The sequence below is a fragment of the Hyperolius riggenbachi genome, chromosome 5, assembly GCF_040937935.1.
Source record: "Hyperolius riggenbachi isolate aHypRig1 chromosome 5, aHypRig1.pri, whole genome shotgun sequence".
Taxonomy (NCBI): Eukaryota; Metazoa; Chordata; class Amphibia; order Anura; family Hyperoliidae; genus Hyperolius; species Hyperolius riggenbachi.
In genome coordinates this window covers 184,271,475-184,297,451 of record NC_090650.1, presented here as the reverse complement: position 1 = coordinate 184,297,451, position 25,977 = coordinate 184,271,475, and the positions used below count along the sequence as shown (strand labels likewise).

General features: G+C 42.5%; 1 protein-coding gene across 8 annotated transcripts in view; it reads right to left on the bottom strand.

The window, feature by feature from the left end:
• TRIP13 (thyroid hormone receptor interactor 13) overlaps window positions 1-25,977 on the bottom strand; it is a 303,085-nt gene that overhangs the window by 132,454 nt on the left and 144,654 nt on the right. For 6 of the 8 annotated variants that reach the window (XM_068236476.1, XM_068236479.1, XM_068236480.1 and 3 more), the window contains 2 exons: window positions 25,076-25,132; window positions 21,059-21,122 (listed from right to left, as the gene is read on the bottom strand). In XM_068236476.1, coding sequence (XP_068092577.1) covers window positions 21,059-21,122; window positions 25,076-25,132 — 121 coding nt within the window. The remainder of the gene's footprint in view (window positions 1-21,058; window positions 21,123-25,075; window positions 25,133-25,977) is intronic. The other 2 variants (XM_068236477.1, XM_068236482.1) reach the window with 1 other exon arrangement.

Sequence of the window (25,977 nt, the reverse complement as noted above, 5' to 3'; positions counted from 1 at the left end):
TCATCAATTTTCCCATTTGATTCCCTGCAGATTACAATATTCTGTCGGTAATCAATTCAGCAAAATGTCAGATCGATCAAATTTTTATCGGTTTTCACCAAAAATCAATTAAAATTATCGACAGGACAGAAAATCCAGGTCGATTGGGGCCGGGGCAGGAGCACTGGTAGATCGATGGCCCATAGTATTGCACTGAATGTAATCCCTTCTGGATTCTATTGGAAATTAATATGTAGTGTGTGGTAAGAATTCATTCCTTCTGAAATGATTCTTTTCAGAAAGAAATCGATTGTTTTGGAACATTTGGTGGAAATCTGTATGTGTATTGGCAGCTTATTTACTTTATTTTCTAGGCATTTTAAAGGGGAAAATAAGGAAATAGCTGAAAAAAATATACTATTTCTCCATGTTCATCCATTACAGTGCTATTGTTGATAAAAGCCATACAAAAATAAAGATGTGCTGTTTTGTGTTTTGTCATTACACTAGATCAATAATTACAAGTCTTTATTTGCAAAAATAACTGTAATATACCCTCATAGCATACATATTTCAAAAGCTAAGACCCTAAGGTAACAATTTATGTAGTGTCTTTTAAATTACGTCACTGAGGTACTTTTTTATTTTTTTCAAGTGTTTTATTGTCGTGCAGAGTATATGATAGTTTGTCACTAAAAATAATTCACATGATATAGGCCTCAACCCTAAAACACCCTAAAATCTATTCTACTACTTATCACTGTTAAAATGTTACCACATATGTGTTATTTGATGGCTAGCTGGGCATTTGGCATTTAGCAGGACATTATTTCCCAAAGTGTGCATGTGTTTTCTACATGCTAATTTTTTTTGCAGAAAATACCATTTTTGAAATACAAGAGTACAATATGCCCTTTTTCTTCCCCAAAACTGCGAGAAAAGAGTGGGTGTCTTATATTCAGAAGATACAATGAAATGTTGTGCAAAGTGTGCAACTCTGCAAGCTCTAACCAAATCCTGCCGCCGCACTCCTCTCCCTCTGGCTCCGGGCCTGCTGATAGGAGTGCTCCTCTTCTCCTCCTGCAGCTGTGGATATAGTGGTACACTGGGGCCGCCTGCCGCTATACAGCTCCAGGTCCTCCGTTGCTTATGGCCTCCGTACCTCCTTATTACTGGTCCTGTTACCGTTACACAGTGGCGCATGTCATGTGTGACCGCTGGTGTTACAGTAACAGCACCAGTAATAAGGAAGTACAGAAACCACAAGGAAAGGAGAACCCAGAGCTGTATCGCAGCAGGCAGCCACAGTGTGTCGCTATATCCACAGCTGCAGGAGGAGAAGAGGAGAGCATCTATCAGCAGGATCGGAGCGAGAGGGAGGAGTGCAGCGGCAGGATCAGGTGATATCAGAGAGAGCTGAAGTGGTAGTGTAATGCAGTGTTAGTGTAGTATAACTGGCGGGGGCAGCAGGTGTTAGCCTAGCTGGGCATTGTAGCTTAACCACTTGAGGACCACAGTCTTTTAGCCCCTTAAGGACCAGAGCCTTTTTTTCCATTCAGACCACTGCAGCTTTCACGGTTTATTGCTCGGTCATAAAACCTACCACCTAAATGAATTTTACCTCCTTTTCTTGTCACTAATACAGCTTTCTTTTGGTGCTATTTGATTGCTGCTGCGAGTTTTAGTTTTTATTATATTCATCAAAAAAGACATGACTTTTTTAACTTTCTGTGCTGACATTTTTCAAATAAAGTAAAATTTCCTATACATTTGAGCGTGAAAGTTATTCTGCTACATGTCTTTGATAAAAAAAAACAAAAAACATTCAGTGTATATTTATTGGATTGGGTAAAAGTTATAGTGTTTACAAACTATGGTGCCAAAAGTGAATTTTCCCATTTTGAAGCATCTCTGACTTTCTGATCACCTGTCATGTTTCATGAGGTGCTAAAATTCCAGGATAGTATAAATACCCCCCAAATGACCCCATTTTGGAAAGAAGACATCCCAAAGTATTCACAAAGAGGCATGGTGAGTTCATAGAAGATTTTATTTTTTGTCACAAGTTAGCGGAAAATGACACTTTGTGACAACAAAAAAAAAAAAAAGCTTCCATTTCTTCTAACTTGCGACAAAAAAAAAAAAATGAAATCTGCCACGGACTCACTATGCTCCTCTCTGAATACCTTGAAGTGTCTACTTTCCAAAATGGGGTCATTTGTGGGGTGTGTTCACTGTCCTGGCATTTTGGGGGGTGCCTAATTGTAAGCACCCCTGTAAAGCCTAAAGATGCTCATTGGACTTTGGGCCCCTTAGCGCAGTTAGGCTGCAAAAAAGTGCCACACATGTAGTATTGCAGTACTCAGGAGAAGTAGTATAATGTGTTTTTAGGTGTATTTTTACACATACCCATGCTGGGTGGGAGAAATATCTCCGTAAATGACAATTTTTTGATTTTTTTTTACACACAATTGTCTATTTACAGAGATATTTCTCCAACTCAGCATGGGTATGTGTAAAAATACACCCCAAAACACATTATACTACTTCTCCTGAGTACAGCGATACCACATGTGTGGCACTTTTTTGCACCCTAACTGCGCTAAGGGGCCCAAAGTCCTTTAGCGCAGTAGCTTTAGGATTTCACAGGTCATTTTGCGACATTTGGTTTCAAGACTACTTCTCACGGTTTAGGGCCCCTAAAATGCCAGGGCAGTATAGGAACCCCACAAATGACCCCATTTTAGAAAGAAGACACCCCAAGGTATTCTGTTAGGAGTATGGTGAGTTCATAGAAGATTTTTTTTTGTCACAAGTTAGCGGAAATTGATTTTTATTGTTTTTTTTCACAAAGTGTCATTTTCCGCTAACTTGTGACAAAAAATAAAATCTTCTATGAACTCACCATACTCCTAACAGAATACCTTGGGGTGTCTTCTTTCTAAAATGGGGTCATTTGTGGGGTTCCTATACTGCCCTGGCATTTTAGGGGCCCTAAATCGTGAGGAGTAGTCTTGAAATCAAATGTCGCAAAATGACCTGTGAAATCCTAAAGGTACTCACTGGACTTTGGGCCCATTAGCGCACTTAGGGTGCAAGAAAGTGCCACACATGTGGTATTGCCGTACTCAGGAAAAGTAGTATAATGTGTTTTGTGGTGTATTTTTACACATACAGATGCTGGGTGGGAGAAATATCTCTGTAAATGACAATTATTTAATTGTTTTTACACACAATTGTCCATTTACAGAAATATTTCTCCCACTCAGCATGGGTATGTGTAAAAATACACCCCAAAAAACATTATACTACTTCTCCTGAGTACGGCGATACCACATGTGTGGCATTTTTTTGCACCCTAACTGCGCTAAGGGGCCCAAAGTCCAATGAGTAGCTTTAGGATTTCACAGGTCATTTTGCGACATCTGGTTTCAAGACTACTTCTCACGGTTTAGGGCCTCTAAAATGCCAGGGCAGTATAGGAACCCCACAAATGACCCCATTTTAGAAGGAAGACACCCTAAGGTATTCCGTTAGGAGTATGGTGAGTTCATAGAAGATTTTTTTTTTTTGTCACAAGTTAGCGGAAATTGATTTTTATTGTTTTTTTTCACAAAGTGTCATTTCCGCTAACTTGTGACAAAAAATAAAATCTTCTATGAACTCACCATACTCCTAACAGAATACCTTGGGGTGTCTTCTTTCTAAAATGGGGTCATTTGTGGGGTTCCTATACTGCCCTGGCATTTTAGGGGCCCTAAACCGCGAGTAGTTTTGAACCCAAATGTCTCAAAATGACCTGTGAAATCCTAAAAGGACTCATTGGACTTTGGGCCCCTTAGCGTAGTTAGGCTGCAAAAAAGTGGTGTCACACATGTGATATCGCCTTACTCAGGAGAAGTAGTATAATGTGTTTTGTGGTGTATTTTTACATATAACCATGCTGATGGGAGAAATATCTCTGTAAATGACACATTTTTGATTTTTTTACACACAATTGTCCATTTACAGAGAGATTTCTCCCACCCAGCATGGGTATGTGTAAAAATACACCACAAAACACATTATACTACTTCTCCTGAGTACGGCGATACCACATGTGTGACACCACTTTTTTGCAGCCTAACTGTGCTAAGGGGCCCAAAGTCCTATTCACAGGTCATTTTGAGGCATTTGTTTTCTAGACTACTCCTCACGGTTTAGGGCCCCTAAAATGCCAGAGCAGTATAGGAACCCCACAAGTGACCCCATTTCAGAAAGAAGACACCCCAAGGTATTCTGTTAGGTGTATGGTGAGTTCATAGAAGATTTTATTCTTTGTCACAAGTTAGTGAAAAATGACACTTTGTGAAAAAAAACAATAAAAAGCAATTTCCGCTAACTTTTGACAAAAAATAAAATCTTCTATGAACTCATCATACATCTAACAGAATACCTTGTAGTGTCTTTTTTCTAAAATGGGGTCACTTGTGGGGTTCCTATACTGCCCTGGCATTTTACAGGCCCAAAACCGTGAGTAGTCTGGAAACCAAATTTCTCAAAATGATTGTTCAGGGGAATAAACATCTGCAAATTTTGATGACAGGTGATCTATGAGGGGGCAAATTTTGTGGAACCGGTCATAAGCAGGGTGGCCTCTTAGATGACAGGTTATATTGGGCCTGATCTGATGGATAGGAGTGCTAGGGGGGTGACAGGAGGTGATTGATGGGTGTCTCAGGGGGGTGGTTAGAGGGGAAAATAGATGCAATCAATGCACTGGGGAGGTGATCGGAAGGGGGTCTGAGGGGGATCTGAGGGTTTGGCCGAGTGATCAGGAGCCCACACGGGGCAAATTAGGGCCTGATCTGATGGGTAGGTGTGCTAGGGGGTGACAGGAGGTGATTGATGGGTGTCTCAAGGTGTGATTAGAGGGAAGAAATAGATGCAAGCAATGCACTGGCGAGGTGATCAGGGTTGGGGTCTGAGGGCGTTCTGAGGGTGTGGGCGGGTGATTGGGTGCCCTAGGGGCAGATTAGGGTCTAATCTGATGGGTAACAGTGACAGGTGTTGAAAGGGGGTGATTGATGGGTAATTAGTGGGTGTTTAGAGGAGATAACAGATGTAAACACTGCACTTGGGAGGTGATCTGATGTCGGTTGATCTATTGGTGTGGGTGGGTGATCAGATTGCCCGCAAGGGGCAGGTTAGGGGCTGATTGATGGGTGGTGATGGGTGGCAGTGACAGGGGGTGATTGATGGGTGATTGACAGGTGATCAATGGGTTATTACAGGGGGGATAGAGGCATACAGTACACAGGGGGGGGGGGTCTGGGGGGGATCAAGAGGGAGCAGGGGGCACTTTAGGGTTAAAAAAAATTAGCGTTAACAGATAGTGACAGGGAGTGATTGATGGGTGATTAGGGGAGTGATTGGGTGTAAACATGGGTCTGGGAGGTGGGCGTTGGGGGGGGGGGGGGGGGGGGGGTTTGAGGGGTGCTGTGGGCGATCAGGGGCAGGGGGGAGATTAGTGTGTTTGGGTGTAGGCTAGGGTGGCTGCAGCCTGCCCTGGTGGTCCCTCGGACACTGGTACCACCAGGGCAGGAGGCAGCCTGTATAATAGGCTTTGTATACATTACAAAGCCTATTATACATAGGGGCAGCGGCGATCCGGGTGCTAGTAACCCGCCGGCGCTTCCGAACAGGTTACAGCGCGAGGGGGGCGGAGCCAGTCGCCGGCGGCTGATCGCGTCACGAATGACGCGAACGCCGCATAACCACGCCCGCAGCCGCCCCCACCGATGGGCGTATTGCGGTCGTTTAGGCCCGGTCTTTGCCGCCACCCATCGGCTGGGGGCGGTCCTTAAGTGGTTAAAGGGGCACTATGGCGAAAACTTGTAAAATATGTGCAAATATAGACAAATAAAAAGTACTTTTTTCCCAGCGTAAAATGAGCCATAACTTACTTTTTTCCTAGGCTGCTGTCACTTACAGTAGGTAGTACAAATCTGACAGAAGCGACAGGTTTTGGACTAGTCCATCTCTTCATAGGGGATTCTCAGCAAGGCTTTTATCCTTTATAAAGATATTTCCTAAAAAACAATTAAACAATGATGCTGGCCAGCTTCCCTGCTCGCTACACAGTTTTTTGGCAGTTGGACAGAGCAACTGCCCTTCACTAAGTGCTTTTGAAAATAAATAAATCCCCGAGAATCCTATATGGAGAGATGGACTAGTCCAAAACCTGTCACTTCTGTCAGGTTTCTACTACCTACTGTAAGTGACAGCAACATTGGAGAAGAGTAATTTATAACTCATTTTACTCTGGAAAAAACATACTTCTTTTGTATTTGTATGTTTGCACATATTTTATTATTTTTGCCATAGTACTCCGTTAACCATTTCAGCCCGCAGGGATTTTTCACCTTATGCTTCACAGCAATTTTCATCTCCCATTCATACGCTAATAACTTTATTGCTACTTATCACAAGTTATTGATCTATATCTTGTTTTTCCGCCACTAATTAGGCTTTCTTTGGGGGGTACATTTTGCTAAGAATTATTTTTTTATAAATGCATTTAACAGGAATATTAAGAAAACAAATGAAAAAAATTCATTATTTCTCAATTTTCTGCCATTATAGCGTTAAAATAATCCATGCTACCATAATTAAGTTAATTTTAAATGCTAAAATGTGTGTAAATTGCTTTCAAAAATGCATGTAGATGTAGTTTTACTATTTGGTCACAAGATGGCTTGTGTTTTTTTTTATGTCCTCCTCGCTTACCGGAAGCATAAGGAGGACGGAGATTTTTTTTTTTTTCAGAAAAACCGCGGCCATCAGAGACCATCCGTTTTTCTGATGGGGACCATATTCCCGTTCACTGATCACAGAACTACCGGGAAACAGGACGGGGGCCCTCACATGTCATGTTATGAAAAGAGAACATCCAGGGCTATTGAAATATGGGTAGTTTGTAAGGTTCAGACTGTTCCTGAAATTTTCCCAAGTTTGATCAAATTTTGAAAAAAATAAATATATATATATTTTTTTTAAATGATGAATGTCACATGGGTCCATAAAACAGGATAAAAGAGGAGCACTATGGTGCATTAATGTTTTATTAGCAAGTTAAAGCGGAATATAACCCTGCATTTCAACTTTGCTCTAAAACATTATTTACAGTATATTATATGCAACCAGCATTTTTTTTTTTACTAGACCAGCATTGGAAGGGTTACACAGGGCTTTAAAGTTCCTTTAGATTTCTGCAGACTTGTCAGAAGCTGAAAGAGATACATTTTGTTTACATAAATGTATCTAAGTGTTGAATGTGACTCATCTCTTTGACTGAGAAGGAGCTTGGAGGACTGCCAAAGAGTGTGTAAACATTTCTCAATTGTTACATTTCACTAAATAGAATGTATCTATCTGAACTTCTGCATATCTCTCCACAGAACTTTAAACCTCTGTGTTTAACCCTTCCAATGCTGGTCTAGTAAAAAAAAATGCTTTTTGCATATAATATGCTGTAAATAATATTTTAGAGCAAAGTTGAAATGCAGGGTTATATTCCGCTTTAAAAGGATAAAAATTGCACTTACAAGGTGTAAGCAGTGCTAAAAGCATATCACACAACATTTGGGTAGTCAGGAACCCCTTCCACTCCACTGCAGACTGGGACTAGAAAAAGGTTTGGCGGTTTTGTGCCTAAAAAGGGGCATGGGGTAGTTGGAGGGCAGGTGTCACATCAAGGGAGGTGTTGTGTTCGTTGGTCTAAGACTATTACTATCCTCAGGTGGTTGCTGGGCAACCATCATGTGCCAGACCAAATAAAGCATGGAAAATTGCTCTGTGCCAATGTGGCTGCTGTAAGTAGAGCCGCTGAAGTATAATGAGGGCAAAAAAACATATATACATACATTCACTTACCAGCATGCGCTGGAGATTGGTGTGTTGGAACAGCATGGTGTGCTGGATCAGGCTGCTAGATCAACACTGCTATGAGGAGTAACCAAAGGTTTTCCCCGCAGATGTTTAGTCACGTTGGATCAGCGTGACCTGTAAGGGGGTGGCACTGTATCGGCCGTATCCAAGCAACCGCTGCAAGCAGGAACTGCCCTCATGGCCCTGCGAGGCTGAGGGCGGAAATGTTGTCTCTGCTTCATGGAGCTGAGGGTGGGAAAGGGTGCCACCTGGGGACTCAGAAGCAAGAGTTAGGCTATGTTCACATTATAAATCGCCAGCGCTATCGCAAGTGCTGAGCGATTTATTGAGAGTTTTGCCAGCGATTTTCCCTACGCTTTGCACTTAGAAAAGCGTTTTTCTAAGCGCTTTTGCAGAGCGATTTATTTTTTCACTTCCTGACGTCAGTCAGGAACTGAACACCTTCACCCGGAAATGAATAAATACAATGTATTTCTTTATAGAAGCGCTTGGGAAATCGCTATACAAAGCGCTTTTTCAAGCTCTTTGCGATTTCCCTATACCTTCCATTGAGCCAAAGAGCTCAGAAAATGGTACAAGCAGCGCTTTTGAAAGTGGATCAAAACAGATCATATGTGAATGCTCTCATAGGGAATTATTGCACGAGCACTTTTAGGGCGATTTCTAAAATCACCAGCCCTTACAAAAATACGCAAACGCTCATAGTGTGAACAAGCCCTTACGGAATGCGTTCCAAGTTGTCTGGCTACAGAGATGCAAACAAAACCAATATGCGTCGCTGTGGAAGTCATATTGTGGTGGTGCTTCTTTGTGCACTGTTACTTATGTTAGGTGGCTCAAGTATGGAGACAGCAAGGGGGCAGAGGAATAACTATACAACTCCTACCCTGGTATTGGCTTCAGCTAATACAAACAAACAAACAACAAACAGAACATTTATATCGCGCTTTTCTCCTGGCGGACTCAAAGCGCCAGAGCTGCAGCCACTAGGACGCGCTCTATAGGCAGTAGCAGTGTTAGGGAGTCTTGCCCAAGGCCTCCTACTGAATAGGTGCTGGCTTACTGAACAGGCAGAGCCGAGATTCGAACCCAGGTCTCCTGTGTCAGAGGCAGAGCCCTTAACCATTACACTAACCCACATTAAAGCATTATGTGCTAGATATATTTTCTACATTACTCATTAAACATTGCTATTTCTAGGTTATTCAAACTGGACTGGTTATACAAAATTTATTCATGCTCATAAGACTGAATATGAATAGAGAAGCCCACATTTGCGACTGCTATAACTTGGGCACTTTTTATTAACCATCAATAAATATTGTATCTACTTTATCCGGTTTGTTCTTTGATGGAGGTAAGATCAAATCACTCCTAATCTTATACACTTTATTTAGATTCTAAGCATCTTTAGGGCGCCTCCTAAAGTATGTTTTAGTAATAGCCCATTTATTCGGAGTTAAGTATTGTACACTACGTGTTTCAATATCCCGAGGAGAGCGATTACCAGGAGTAAGCATGCACACGCACGGAATGGGGAAACTGCAAGGAAGTAAAACTCACGTGCTGCCGGCTGGTCGGACTGGGGAGTGGAAAAGCTGAAGAAATACACCTGCTGGCCCGGCAGCAGAAACCATGTGTTATCATTCCCAATAGAAACCTGTAGCAAGTCTTCATTGTGAACAGCAACACCTGATTACTGCTACTTGGCCAGCAAGTGGATTTCCCCAGCTTTTCCACATTTTGTTATGTTACAGCCTTATCCCAAAATGGATTAAATTCATTTTTTCCATCAGGATTCAACATACAACACCCCATATTGACAACGTGAAAAAAGTTTACTTGAGGTTTTGGTCAATGCATTTAAAAAAATAATGAGAAAGCACATGTACATATGTATCCGCAGCCTTTGCCATGAAGCTCAAAATTGAGCTCAGATGCACAACTATTCTTGTGGGACAAGCAGGCTACTAAAAACTCTCATACACCCAAACTCTAAATTATGAAATTAATTTCTTACAATGTACAGGGTTTCAATGACCCTATAAAGAGAGCCAAGTGCTTTAAGATATATAAATCTAAGGCCCCGGACATAATAATGCTCCAAGAAACCCACTTTAAAGGTTCCTTCAGACCATTCCTCCATAAGGATTACCCTGAATTCTACACATCAAATAATACCTCATCTAAAACTAATGGCGTAGCAATACTGCTCCACAAGAATTGTTCATTTCAATGTGCCAAAACATACAGAGATAATGAGGGCAGAATTCTGATTATATCAGGGACATAAAAAAAAAAATCCTAACACTAGTTAATCTATATGGCCCAACCCTTAAACAGGGGCAATTCTATGTAAAGGCACTAGATACCATTAGAAAACATAGTCAAGGCAGCATCATCTTGGGAGGAGATCTAAACTTGACACTGAACCCAACCCTAGACAGTAAAAAACTGAATTCGAGCACAGAAAGGCCCAAACCTCCCAAAGCATTCTTCAGATTCTTAAAAAAGCTCTCTCTGATAGACACCTGGAGGGAAGCACATCCACGTAAACTAGATTAAACACACTTCTCACACCCACATTTTAGCTCAGCTAGAATAGACTATATCATGGTTTCTAAAAATATAATTAACACCTTAAAAAGAGCAGACATTTCTCATAGTTGCATTTCAGACCACTCATTGGTTGTCTCCACTTTGAAGTTGCATGGTGAAAAACCAGGAAATATTAGATGGAGAGCTCCTCCATTCTTACTATCGTCAAAACAAAGCAGATCTCGAATTGCAGAAGCTTTATCAGTATATTTTTAATTTAATAAAATAGAAGATACTTCCACCTCAAATTGGTGGCAAGCCCACAAAGCCTACATCAGAGGGTATATCCTGAAACTAACAAAGGCCTTTAAATATGATAAACAGGAGACAAAAGTATTACTGGAGAAATAATTAAATAGGCTACAAACAGAATTCAACTCCAATATGACATTAAATGCCTTAAAAAAAATTCATCAGATCAATGAAGAGCTGGATATTGTCCTATCCAGGGAGGTAGCGCAGATTTTTTTATGGCTAGGACATAAATATTTTTCACTGGCCAATACCCTCCTGGCTAGGAAAATTCAAGATAAAAAGAGATCCAACACATCACATCCCATTAGATTACCAAATGGAGGCATCACGAACAATCCCTCTAAAATATCAGCCATTTTTCGCGAATTCTATCATACACTCTATTCTGATATATTCCCTCCCCAGGAAAAAAAATAGAAACATTCCTAGCCTCACTAGGCCTTCCCAAAATCACTCTACAACAACAAGACTTGATGAACAGCCCTATAACACCTGAAGAAATAATGAATGTGATTAATAAACTAAAACCCCACAAGGCCCCAGGACCTGATGGCCTATCTGAATGCTACTATAAAACTTTTAAAGATATACTAGTTCCCCACTTATGTTCATATTATGGTGCCATCAGAGAAGGAGGTCTCTTAGGAATGGAAGCAAATAAAGCCACAATAGCAGTCTTACCTAAAGAAAATAAAGACACATCCCTCTGCAAAAACTGTAGGCCCATTTCCCTTATAAATCTAGATCATAAAATAATCACCAAAATACTAGCCGAGAGATTTAACACTGTCCTCCCTACAATCATGAGAAGGGATCAAATAGGATTCATTCCATCTCGCCAAAGCCCAGACAACATAAGAAAGCTACTAAATCTAATCCACCAAAGTAACAAACATCAATCCCCTATGGTTCTTTTGGCCATCGACATAGAAAAGGCCTTTGACTCCTTGAATTGGAAATATCTCTTCCTAATATTGAATAAATATGGGTTTCAGGGACTGTTTCTAGAAACTTTGAGAACCCTATATTCCAACCCAACTGCTACCACATTAACAGCGGGGGTGGAATCTGAAGCCTTTCTAATAGCCAGGGGAATGAGGCAGGGGTGTCCTCTCTCCCCTGCCTTGTTCGTACTGGCATTTGAACCTTTATTAGAGGCGATACGCATTAACTCTCTGGTTAAGGGAGTAAGAGTGGGGGAAACCGAACATAAATGCAATGCAATCGCGGATGATCTGCTTCTATCCTTACAAGACCCGCTTATATCAATCAATACGGTCTCAGATATCTTAAGAGATTTCGGTATGATATCGGGTTTGAAATGCAACCATGAGAAAACCGAGGCCCTCACACTCAACTGCCCGAGCGATCTCGAACAACAACTAAAGAATACATTCCAATTCACATGAAAATCAAAAAGTATTAACCTTCCTGGCGGTAACCCCGAACGTAGTTCGGGGTAAGCCGCGCAGGAGGTTTTCTCAGGCCCTGCTGGGCCGATTTGCGCAATTTTTTTTGCTGCACGCAGCTAGCACTTTGCTAGCTGCGTGAGCACACCGATCGCCGCCGCCTCGCGCCAATAGCCGCTATCCGCCACGTCGCAGAGCTCCCCCCCCCTAGACCCCGTGCGTTGCCTGGCCTATCAGCGCCAGGCAGCGCTGAGGGGTGGATCGGGACTCCCTTAGACGTCACGACATCCATGACGTCGGTGACGTCATCCCATCCCGTCGCTATGGCGACGGGGGAAGCCCTCCAGGAAATCCCGTTCGGGATTTCCTGATCGCCGGAGGCGATCGAAGAGGGTGGGGGATACCGCTGCTCAGCGGCTATCATGTAGCAAGCCCTAGGCTCGTCACATGATTAAAAAAAAAACAAAAAAAAAAAACGGCTGTGCTGCCCCCTGGCGGTTTTTAATAGACCGCCAGGAGGGTTAAATATTTGGGAGTACAGATAACTAAAGATTTGAAGGATCTGTACCACCTGAATTACAACCCCCTCCTAAAAAATCTTAAAAATAAGATGCTGGGCTGGGACAAACTACATATTTCGTGGATGGGAAGGGTAAATATCCTAAAATGATAATTCTACCCAAACTCATGTACTTGTTTAGATCACTTCTCATAGAAGTACCCAAATCCCCTATAGATAAATTTCAGGCCTTCACCAACTCCTTCATATGGAGTTTTAAGAGACCGAAAATTAAGTCCTCCATCCTATCACTGTTTATTATTATTATTATTATTTAGTATTTATATAGCGCCGACATATTACGCAGCGCTGTACAATGTATATATATATATCTTGTCACTAACTGTCCCTCAAAGGAGCTCACAATCTAATCCCTATCATTGCCATATGTCTATATTATGTAGTGTAAGTACTGTAGTCTAGGGTCAATTTTAGGGGGAGCCAATTAACTTATCCGTATGTTTTTGGAATGTGGGAGGAAACCGGAGTGCCCGGAGGAAACCCACGCAGACACGGAGAGAACATACAAACTCTTTGCAGATAGTGCCCTGGCTGGGATACGAACCAGGGACCCAGCGCTGCAAGGCGAGAGAGCTAACCACTACGCCACCGTGCTGCCCGTATCACTTCCGAAAGAACTTGGAGAAATAGGTCTCCCAATCTTTTTTAAATATTATGAAGCAGCCAGATTAGCCCAATTGTTTTCCACGTCCTATGCTCATAGCACCCCGATCTGGAAGGACATAGAAAACAATGACATTTCCCCATGCTTAATTCAGGATTCTATCTGGCTGGACAAACACCCCAAAGAATTCTGGTCATCTGCCTCCCCAATAACCGTAGAAGCATTTAAATTATGGAACAAAATTAAATTCAAATTCAAGTTAATATTTAAGTTAATATTGCCCCCTCCCCATGGGCCCCAATAAATATGAATCCTAGCTTCCCCCCAGGAATCGAATATAAAGCTTTTAACTGGTGGCGAGAAGCTAATATTACCAAATTCGAGGATATCACTTGTAAAACAAACATTATGTGATTTCAGGAACTAAGAGCAAACTATCATATTCCCAGATATTGTCAAATATATCACTACCACACCACATCTAATCTCAGAACCACAATGCTACAACCAACTCTCCTAGAAAAGCTCCATAAAAAGGGCAATCCACCTAACCAGCCCATTTCTGTAATATAAATTGATCTCTGGTGGAGATGCAGCCTCTAAGAACACATCACAAAGGGCCTGGGAAAAAGATACCTCCAGAAATATATCGGAGGAAGAATGGAGAACGATATGGAATAACATGTCCAGATGTTCCACTAATGTATCAATCACTGAAACGTCTCTTAAGGTTCTATATAGATCTCACCTCACGCCAGATAGATACTCTAAATTCTCCGCTGATAAAGATCCAAACTGCTTTAGCGGCTGCACCACCACAGGAGATTTTAAACATAAATGGTGGGATTGCCCAACCTCCAAAAAATTCTGGGAAAAAACATATGAATGTATGAGCTCAATCATAGGAAAGGACATCCGTCCAAACATGTTCAACTCCTTACTGAACTACCCATTGTCTAATTTGAACAAACATGAAAACTCCTTGCTTCTGAAAGTGAATACGGCAGCAAAATCTATAATTGCTAAACAGTGGAAAGATAAGTTATTACCATGGGAGAATTTAATAAATAAAATCAATAATATATGCATAAATGAATATCTGTCTAGCCTACTTCTAGAAACAACCGCCAGATATCTTGACATATGGGATCCGTCGCTTAGGTCGGAGTATGGCTCCCATATATGCCATCAATTGGGGAATAACAAAATATGATAACTACACTGGCCCCTGTATCATATATTTCATTTTGTCTACAAGACTGACTTCCTACTCTACCCATTTAAGAATAGGCCTAAATTACCTAAGCTACAGAACAACATAATCAAACCGCAAGATTATATATATGTCATGGTACTCCGACACCAGCATCAGTATTATTATTACTATCACCAGTCGTACATTATGTGCTTTTCTTCATTATGTTATATGTCATATGTTACTTACTATTTCTTTACCTCTACAATACGGGAAAATTTCCCTCCAGAAGGACTGAATGTTACTCCTTTTGTCACATCTGTTGAGATGATTTCTAGATTATGGTTTTCCTATATCTGTATGTAAATCTTATCATCTTCAATAAAGCAATTGTGAAAGTAAAAAATTTGCCCACCAGGCTTTGCCTGCAGACTGTTTCCAAGCCAGGTGCTGCTTGGTAATAAGCACTTACCATCTTTGTGTTAGCTTTTGCTTAGAGTAGTTGTGGATGGTTCTCCCAGGTGGAGAGGGCACTCAGGGCACTACACCTTTCGGTCAGATAAGCCAATTATAGCGCTAAAAAAAATTGAGTGTGGCTATCTTCTTAATGTTAATGATCGATTTTGTAATTTTTCAATCAATTATACACGTTTGGGCGCCATTGTGTAAAATCTCAGATTGCCCTGAGACCCCCTCTGATCAACTCACCAGTGCATTGCTTGCATATATGCTACCCTGTAATTACCTTCTGATCACCTATCAATCACCCCGTCACCCCCTGTCACTGCTACCCATCAGATTAGACCCTAATCTGCCCCTTGCGGGCACCCAATCACCTACCCGAACCCTCAGATCGCCCACAGACCCCCCCCCCCCCCCGCCAGTGCATTGCTTGCATATATTCGCCCCTGTAATTGCCTACTGATCACCTGTCAATCAACCCGTCACCACCTGTCACTGCAGGCTCCTGATCACCCTCCCCCCTGCCCTTAGATTTCCCTCTGATCACTCCCCCCCTGCCCTAGATCACCCCCCTGCCATTGCGTACATCTAATCTCCTGTCTGTAACGCTTGATTGTGCTTTGATTGGCTCCGTTCTCTCAATCGCCCTGTGATTGACTTAGATTGTCCCGTGATTAGTTTTTGATTGTCCCGTGATTGGTTTTTGATTGTCCCTTGATTGGGTTTTTTTGATTGTCCTGTGATTGGCTTCGATTGCCCCGTGATTGACTTTGATTGTCCCGTGATTGTTTTTTGATTGTCCCGTGATTGGTTTTCTATTGTCCCGTGATTAACCCCCCCCCCCCCCCCCCCCCCCCCCGGTCACTATCCTAGTGATCTAAAAACAGTGTTTTTAGTATCACTAGTGTTAACAGTTAGGCCAGTTAGCTAGGCCCCTGTGTTAGTGTCAGTTAACACTCAGCCCACCGCAACACAGTCACTAATTAGTCGCTGATTAGCGTCATCACTGTCGCTAATCAGCATTGGTACTATATATTATCTGTAAGTGATCATTACTGATCGCACTCAGATCTATATTGGGGTCACTAGGATCCACTAAAAACGCAGTGTTTGCCGATCAGGCCTGATCGTTCGCCTGCACTTGCGTTCAGCCCGCCCCACCACAGTGACAGAATTTTTTTTTCTGATCACTGCAAAAAACACTGTACAATAGCTGTGGCACTGTAAAGATCAGTTTTGATTTTTTTTTTTAATCAAAACTCAGTGACCACAGTTTTCTGCTCCGCAAGTACTCCCTTTTGCTAGGTAGGTGCTCTTTTTCCTGGGTAGTCTCAGAGGAATACCCCTAAATTTAGCAGTCCACCATGGCAAGAAAGGGGTATTCCGATAATGAGGTGTACAGGTACATGGCCCAGTTGGATGAGGACAATTGGGACGTCTCATCCGACGAATCTTCTGGTCAGAGTACGAACCTGTGGACAGCAGTGGCTCGCTGACCGATAGCGATGACGAGGTTGAGGTCCTGGCTAGAGCCAGGCGTACCACACCCCATGTCACTGGACCGCAGGTGGCGCAGGATCTGCCTCAAGGGCAGCAGAGTGGTGCTAGCGCTGGTCTGAGGTTTCATGGTGAGGCATACACCAGCAACACAGCATCTCCTGGACCTAGCACCAGTACTTCTGTAGACCCTGGTGAAGTGGTGAGCACCAGAATGGAAGTTGAAACTGGTGCGGTGGCACGTGCATTAAGACCCGAGTCGCAGCCACCAAGAAAACGGTCCCGTACTACCCATAGTCTTCTAGAGGTGCTGGCAAATCCCAATTGGCAATCCCCTGGTTCCACCGCACCCGTACTGCCCCCTTTCACTGCCCAGTCTGGAGTCCAGGTGGAGACAGATAATCTAGGAACAGCCCTAGACTTTTTTTTATCTGTTTTTCACCGAGGATCTCTACGATTTAATTGTGGCTGAGACCAACCGTTATGCCACACAATACATCACCGACAACCCGGATAAGTAATATGCCCAGCCTTTCCGGTGGAAACCACTCCAAGTTTCCGAACTTAAAACTTTTTTGGGCCTTCTCCTTAACATGGGTCTAGTCAAATTGAATGTATTGCAGTCTTATTGGTCTACGCGCCCAATATATCACCTGCCCATGTTCTCAGCTGTCATGTCCAGGACACGATTTGAGATGATCCTGCGCTTCCTGCACTTCAATGACAACACAACCTGTCATCAAAGTGACCACCCTGCTTATGACTGGCTCCACAAAATTCGTCCCCTCATAGACCACATGTCATCAAAATTTGCAGATGCTTATACCCCTGAACATCACATCTGTGTAGACGAGTCCCTCATACATTTTACCGGGCGCCTTGGCATCAAACAGTACATCCCAAGCAAGCGCGCCCGGTATGGGGTGAAACTGTATAAGCTCTGTGAAAGGGCCACAGGCTATACCTATGGTTTTAGGGTCTATGAGGGAAAAGACTCAAAATTGGAGCCGGTTGGATGCCCTGACTACCTGGGGAGCAGTGGCAAGATTGTGTGGGACTCGGTGTCACCTTTGTTCCAGGAGGGGTACCATCTTTATGTGGACAACTTTTACACAAGTGTGGCCCTCTATTAGCATTTAAAGATAGAAGGGGTCCGCTGCTGTGGCACCGTGTGGCCTATTCGCCGGGGCTTTCCCCAACGACTCGTTAGTACCCGGCTTGCACGGGGGGAGAGGGCTGCCTTGTGTACCGATGACCTGCTCGCGGTGAAATGGAAGGACAAGAGGGACGTTTACCTTCTGTCCACCATTCACGCAGACACGACAGGCCAAATTCAACGGGCAACTGAGGTCACTGAAAATCCCCTCGCTGTCCACGACTATAATGCTAACATGGGAGCGGTGGACTTCAATGACCAGATGTTAGGGCCCTATTTAGTTTCCTGCAAAATCAGACGCTGGTATAAAAAAGTGTCTGTTTATCTAATTCCATTGGCTATTTACAACAGCTTTGTTCTCTACAGTAAGGCTGGGAGAACTGGATCGTTCCTTAAATTCCAGGAAGCGATCGTTACGGAACTCCTGTATCCAGGAGGTGCTGTGGCCCAACCCCAAAATGCAGTTAGCCGGCTGCATGAAAGGCACTACGCCTTTCCCATTCCGAGTGCCCCAAATCAACGCACCCCAAGAAAATGTTGTCGTGTCTGCAGCAGGGCTGGAACAAGGCGTGACATCTCTGTTTACTGTCCCATGTCTCCGGACCAGCCTGGCCTATGCCTAGGGGAGTGTTTCCAAAGGTATCATGAGCAGATACACTTTTAGAGAGTAGGGAACTCCAGACATAGCAGTAGGCACACAAGGGTCTCTGTGTTATTTCACACTGGCGTAATGCGTTAGGGAAAATTGCCTAGGGAAAGTCACACTTTGCAGTTCCCCCCTATGCCGGAAGTGCTTGACTTGCCGCTAGTGCATGCCTCCGTTACTGCGTGGCTTCTGCGGCAATTTGGGTCGGCCCGGAAGCCATGTAAGTCTACGGCGACGCAGTTAATTACTAGGCGAATGCGATTACTGTCGAATGCTACTCTTGCGGTATTCCCTGAAGGTCTGTTTGGGGCGATGCGCGCGACCCACCGGATACGCCAATATGCACTGTGAACCCAGACATCAGGTTTCCAGAGACCCTAATACACAGTGCTGCCAGAAACCTCTTCTTTCACTTGGGACAAAGTGCATAATGTACTTCGCCACATCTCTGTGTGATCTGCACTTTGCACATTGTCCCATGGGGTAGGAGAGGTTTGTCCTCGGAAAGGTAAGAAAAAAAAAAACCAAGTACGCAAAAAAGTTAATGTTTGGTTCCCAATGTTAATGTTTGGGTTAAAAATGTTCATTAAAGTTTATAAAAGTTGATGTTAATGTTAATTAAGTTATTGCTTTTCTGCTTGCTTGTTTTTTTGTGTGTGTTTTTCTCTCTTTTCTCCATCCTTTACCCTTCCAGGTGAACCGACCGACCAACCAGCTGCAGCACTGATGGTGCATCCTGACAGAAGCATTGTGTGTCTGTCAGATTACACACAAGTCGGTGCATGCAGCGCTGCAGGACAAGATTTCTCCTCCGCAGTAAAAAAAAAAATACGTTTGCCGAGCTGAGGGACGGTGTTGGAGTTCCTATGCTTTGGCAAGCACTTTGTATCAAAAAAGAACTCTGGCAATGATTTGTTCATCCATATCGTTCGGTGTGAATGGAGAAATAGGGTTTGCCAGGGCATACGAGCTGAGTGGGTTTTGACGTTTTTGGGTGGCAGCTCTTATGTCCTGGCAGACGTCTTCCCCTCTTTTTTTTCACATTTTTTGGCAGATATTTTTTCATCCACATTGATTGATTGATTGTTTGATGTTCATTTTTCTTTTCAGCCCAGAGTGCATTACCCGTATGCCCAATATAAGGAGCATAGCAGAAACTACTAATACTGGCCATACATGTAATGATTGCGGAAACCCTAAAATGCCAGGACAGACCCCACGAATTTGACGCCATTTTGGAATGAAGACCCCCCAAAGTATTCCGTGAGGTGCATGGTGAGTTCACAGAAGATTTTATTTTTGTCACAAGTTAGCAGAAATTGTTGTATGTTTTTTTCACAAAATGTAATTTCCGCAAACTTATGACAAAAAATAAAATTTTCTATGAACTCAGCATGCCCCTCATGGAATACCTTGGGGTGTCTTCTTTCCAAAATGGGGTCATTTACAGAGATATTTCTCCCACCTAGCATGGGTATGTGTAAAAATACACCGCAAAACACATTATACTACTTCTCCTGAGTACGGCGATACCACATGTGACACTTTTTTGCAGCCTAGGTGCGCTAAGGGGCCCAAAGTCCTATGAGTACCTTTAGGATTTCAAAGGTCATTTTGAGGCATTTGGTTTCTAGACTACTCCTCACGGTTTAGGGCCCCTAAAATGCCAGGGCAGTATAGGAACCCCACAAGTGACCCCATTTTAGAAAGAAGACACCCCAAGATATTCCGTTAGGTGTATGGTGAGTTCATAGAAGATTTTATTTATTTTTTATAAATTGCCGTTAAAGCAATTTGTAAAAGAGCTGTGCCAGATTACTTTGGTCAAATTTTAATTAGATAGACCTTTTTTTCATGGCTGAAAGCAGGGGATGTCATGATGGCTAAGTGCTGTGCTACTGCTGTGGAAGGTTGCAATCAGTGTTTACCAAAGTATAAATAAAGATTTCAGTATCCCAGATATCTTCCAGAAACTCCAGTTTTGTCTTCACATATGGGTTTGCTCATCGCTACAGAGGATACAGCCAGGTGCCTCAGTACTATACAAGTATTTTCTCCTTGATTGCACTTGATTGTGTCTAATATTATTATTATTATTATTATAAATACTAAGTACTAATAATAAATAATAATATAGATAATTCTCAGAGGAGGGTAAATACAAGTCCTAGCAGTTACTCCACCAATGTCAAAAAAAGGAAAGATGAATACAAATACACACCAGCACCTTAAAAGTAACAAAAAAAATGCACTTTTAGGAGGTGATAAATAAAATGCACAAGAGAGTGTTACACCCTTGGTGTTAGCAGTAATATTATCCAAGAGGTCTGCACACTTAGTAGAATAATAAGCGATGTTTATTCACATCATATACCAGATGTTCATTCCAGTCACCAGTACCAGTATACCATCTGGTATATGAATTAATATCATTTGTTATTCTATAGTGTGCAGACCTCTTGGATTATTTTAGTGGCTGTAAAATTAGTCCAGCACCTTACATGCTTGCATGGTGCGTGATTTTCGCTTTGCTCTTGGTGTTAGCAGGGGTAACAACAAAAAGAGCACATAAAAAATTTACCATATTGCAAGGAAATGTACAAGAGACATATTTGTGGCTATACGCTAGATATTCTTCCAAATTCATCCTGACCTACTTATTAGTTTGGGTCTACACTACAGAAACTTGTGTCAGTTTAGGCACTGTTATGTTATGAAGATATTAACGTAAGTAATAAAAACATATACCTCTGAAAACCACTTTGAGAAAAGGCTGTGGCTATTAATCTCAATAAGTTGACCAAACCTGTACCTAAAGGAAACATAAGAAAAAATGAATAAATTACTGCATCACAAGTTGTGAAAAAAAACCACACTACAGTAGAATCCCTTTATAGTAAACTCCAAATGACTGGGAAAAATTGTTTACTATATCAGAAGTTTACTATATCAGAATCTATCATACTCAAGCACATAAAGTATACTACAGTACTGTATCTTAATTCAGTCAATAATTGGGAGACATTTTTATTTTCAATGCTTTAGCAAACAAGCAGTGTCTAAGCTAGATCAAACATGCACAGTGCTCGATATGCAGGAATTTGCATTCAATAATTACACAACAGCTTGCACAGAAAGCATAAGTCTCACCAGTTAATGCAGGTACAGAACTTATAGTGTGCTGCACTATCCACATTTCTGTGCAGCTTGGATTATACTGTAGTGTTTTAGCCATGCGCAAGCATGTCACAGATGACAGGCAATTCCCTCAGTAATCAGGCAGCAGCTTACACAGGAAGCATAGGTCTCACCGGCTGGTGCTTTTGAGGTAATCCTCTGAGGCCCAGAGCAATGTGCAAATAGCAAGCAGGTTACAATTTGCTGCCAGCCACCCACCGCTCATGGGTCTCTGATGTATGGTGCATGCCCCCTCCCACTTTCCAATATAGCTGGATACAGAATACTGCAGGGGCCAAAAACAGGTTTACTGTAACTGAAGTTCTATTATACTTTTATAGGTAACTCCAATGGACCAGGAAAAGTAATTTTCTATAGCAGACGTTTACTATATCAGGATTGGTCATACAATGTATATTTATAAAGACACATTTGCTGGGACCTGAGGACTAAGTTTACTATTTCCAGAGGTTTACTATATCAGAGTTTCCTATACCAGGCGTTACTCCCATGTACTTATAATGGTGCTTGGCCGGAACCTGAACATTAAATTATTATACCAGAATGTTTACTATATCAGCGTTTACTATAACGAGATTATACTTTATATTGCCAAAAGTATTTTGATGCCCCTCCAAATAAATGGATTCAGATGGTCCAATCACTACCATGGCCATAGGTGTGTAAAATCAAGAAGCCAGGCATGCAGACTTCAACTAATATTTCTGAATGAATGGGTCACTCTCAGGAGCTCAGTAAATTCCAGCATGGTAAGTCCATCTGTGAAATGTCTACTACACTAAATACTGCAAGGTCAGCTGTTACAATGGAGTCATCACATACTGAAGCGCACACTGCACATAAGATGCCAACTTTCTGCAAAGTCAATAGCTACAGACCCCCAAACTCAGATTCTCAGAAGTATTTTTGCCTTATTCAAAGCACCACAAAAAAGTTAACTGAAAGATGAGTGGCTACCTGTAAACCACAGGCTTAAACTCTTTCCTAGTATCTGTTTATCTCCTTCAGCCTGTGATTCTCATGTGATGTCACATGACAGTCTTAAGCAAATGGAAATGAAGCACTATCGGTAGACAGAAATAAGCAAGAACATCTGAAATATGTAGATGGCTACATGCTGTGCCAGTAAGTCCCTCTGAGTGACTTTGCAACGGGAAACAGGGATGCAAATAATAACATATCGTAGCAAGAAGGGGAGGGAGAGGCAGAGGACATGGGAGACAACATAGCAAACATTTTATGGTGGGGGCCTGGTCATGCTAGTTATTACAGGAGACATGACTATGTTTGTTATGAGGGAAGAGAGACACACGGCTATAGTTGTTAAAAGGCAGAGAACATGGATATATACAGTACATTTCCCAAACTAAGAGGTTCAAATATTGAGGCCTGAAAAGACCTGCAATATTCTTCTTATGAGATGATCAGTTTTGAATGTTATGGACAGCATTTGCCTAAACAAATACTATTCAGCTCTATGTCATAAGGATTTGGAATGTAGGACAAGTGGGAGCAAGCTGCTGCACCTACAGAAGTACACAACAATAGTGATTGACCATGAGTTTCCAGCAAACCGATAGCTAAAAAGGTGTCAGTGAACACTGCAAGACATCTGTACACATGTCAAAAAATCCCCCCTAAGATGCTTTAGAATTATCATTTTGAGTAATCTAAGTTGCACATTTGTACAGGCCTTGGGGGTTGACGTATAATAAAAATTGATTGTATTTTGAATTTATACAGTAATAATTATTTGCAGCTGCACTTAACCACTTCACAACTGAGGGGTTTTATCCCTTGAGCACCAGAGCAATTTCACCTTTCAGCACTCCTTCCATTCATTCGTCTATAACTTTATTATTACTTATCGCAATGAAATGAACTATATCTTGTTTTTTTCGCCACCAATTAGGGCTCGTTTCCACTAGTGCGGCGTGCGTCTCGCAGACGCACGCCGGCACTGAGCGAGTGGGCGGGATCGCAGGCGAATCCCATGAGCCGTGCCATGCACGGCAATGGGATTCGCAGCCTCCACCGTGAATTCTGCGGGGGTTCCGGCCGAATCGCTCCCGCAAGAGATTCCACCGCGACGCCGTCATCCCCTATGGCAGAGTTTCCCCGTGCGATTCATGTGCGGGAAAACTTTGCGGAATTGCGGCAAAAACCGCGATAGTGGAAACGGGCCCTTAGGCTTTCTTTAGGTGGGACATTATGCCTAGAATTATTTTATTCGAAATGTGTTTTAATAGGAAAATAGGAAAACATTTGGGGAAAAAAATCATTATTTTTCAGTTTTCGGCCATTATAGTTTTTAAATAATGCATGTTACTGTCATTAAAACCCATGACATTTATTTGCCCATTTGTCCCGGTTATTACACCGTTTAAATTATGTCCCTATCACAATGTTTGGCGCCAATATTTTATTTGGAAATAGAGGTCTCTTCCAAGTGCCCAGGAGCACTCACAGTGGCTTTAGTGCAGGAAAGTGTGCCTAGGTCCTCACCCCAGTACCAAGGGGTCACAAGATAGAATCTCGCCAAAGGACCAGCACCACTCGATGCATTTAGAAGCTCTTTATAAATTTATTGGCATCAATATGATAGCAACGACAGACGCTGTTTCGGCCCCCATGAGCCTTTATCAAGTTGCACAGGATCATCAAATGACAATATCAAAACTGCACATATATATAGTCAAACACAATTACCCATGATTCCTCCATCAGCCAATCACCAACACCCTAGGGCAGAGGACCTGATGGAAGACTCATGCCAAAAATACACCACCAATAAAAACACAATGTTCAAATTTGAATCTCACCACTCAGAGATCAAGAGGAGTTTCCACAATAACATGTAACTGCTGCAGCAGTCCCTGATAGGCAAAATGGTGTCATGATCACATGACAAATCACATGTCTTGTCAGCTGACCAGCACACAAAAAAAAAAACCATAATCAAGATGCGACGCATAAAAACCGCCACAACGCCGCAACAGCAACGCGTACAAGAAGCTGCATCACCGCAACAGCAACGCGTACAAAAAGCTGCATCACCGCAACAGCAACGCGTACAAAACGCCGCATCACCGCAACGCGTACAAAAAGCCGCAGCACCGCAACGCGTACAAAAAGCCGCAGCACCGCAATGCGTACAAAAAGCCGCATCACAGCAACGCGTACAAACAAGCCGCAACAATGCGGCATGCGTAAACACGTGCAACGCGTAATAAACGCCGCATCACCGCAACAAAAGTGCAACGCATACAAAACGCCGCGTCGTCGCAAAAAGAGCACGCAAAAAAAGCAACCGGCGCTATGCGTAACTACACAAAATGCGGTTTAGAGGTAGTCAGCTATAAAAATTAGACATGCGCAATCCGGACACTTACGCGCAGACAAGCAAACGGTACCAATTAGAAACCAATTGCATGTCAATGCGCATAATGTCAAAAAATACATGGATGGGCGGAGCTGGAGGCGGCTACCAAATATCAAATATCATATAAAGCGCAGAAAAATAACGCTAGAAAAATTATATATAGCCAAGCCAAACTCAGCACTCACCCATCCACGATGTTAAAGGGGAACTCCTCGATCTCTGAAATCCTAGATATGTGAGATCTACAATAAATAAAAACAACAGTAAGCCCAATAAAGTACAAAAGGACCATATACATCAAAAGTTACACAGTACAATAAATGTGAATACCATAATCATAAACAGAAACCCAGGTCCAACTCACGATTAAGACCCGCCCTCCCCATGGCATCCAATCGTTCAATCCATGCTGCTTCTCTCCGCAGCAATTCTTTCTGTTTATTACCTCTCCATTGTGGGGGTACCCCATCTATAGCCATTATCCTCAGCTGGGAAACATTATGTCCACAATCTCTAAAATGTTCTGACACTGCCTGACCCACCGTTTTATTCCTAATTGCTGATTTGTGTGATGAAATTCTCAACTTAAGGCACTGTGTAGTCATACCTACATAAATAAAACTGCATGGGCACTTGAGTAAATAAACAACATGATCAGAGTCACATGTGTAGTGCTCCCTGATATGATAAACAGGGCCCAAAGTAGGATGTTGGAAAGTATTCCCACGTATTACGTTATTACACATGTGACATGATAAGCACGGAAACATGCCACCCCTACGTGAGCGAGCCCGTTCGCGTGGTGTCACTTTCGCGCGCAGCTTGTCGCGCAAAGTGGGGGCACGACGAAAAGACATCATTGGAGGGTACCGAAACTCCGGCACCCTCGGAAAACCATCACGCAATAAATGCCAGTGTCTCCGGATGACCCTAGCAATGCCGTCACTGCAAGTGTTAAAAGTAGATACAAAGGGGATACGTGGTATCCCATCATGATTCCGTCGGCGCCGTGACCTATCCCTATGTAACACTTCTGAGGGATAGCCCCGCATACGAAATTTTTGCGATAATTCTTCCCGACGATCAA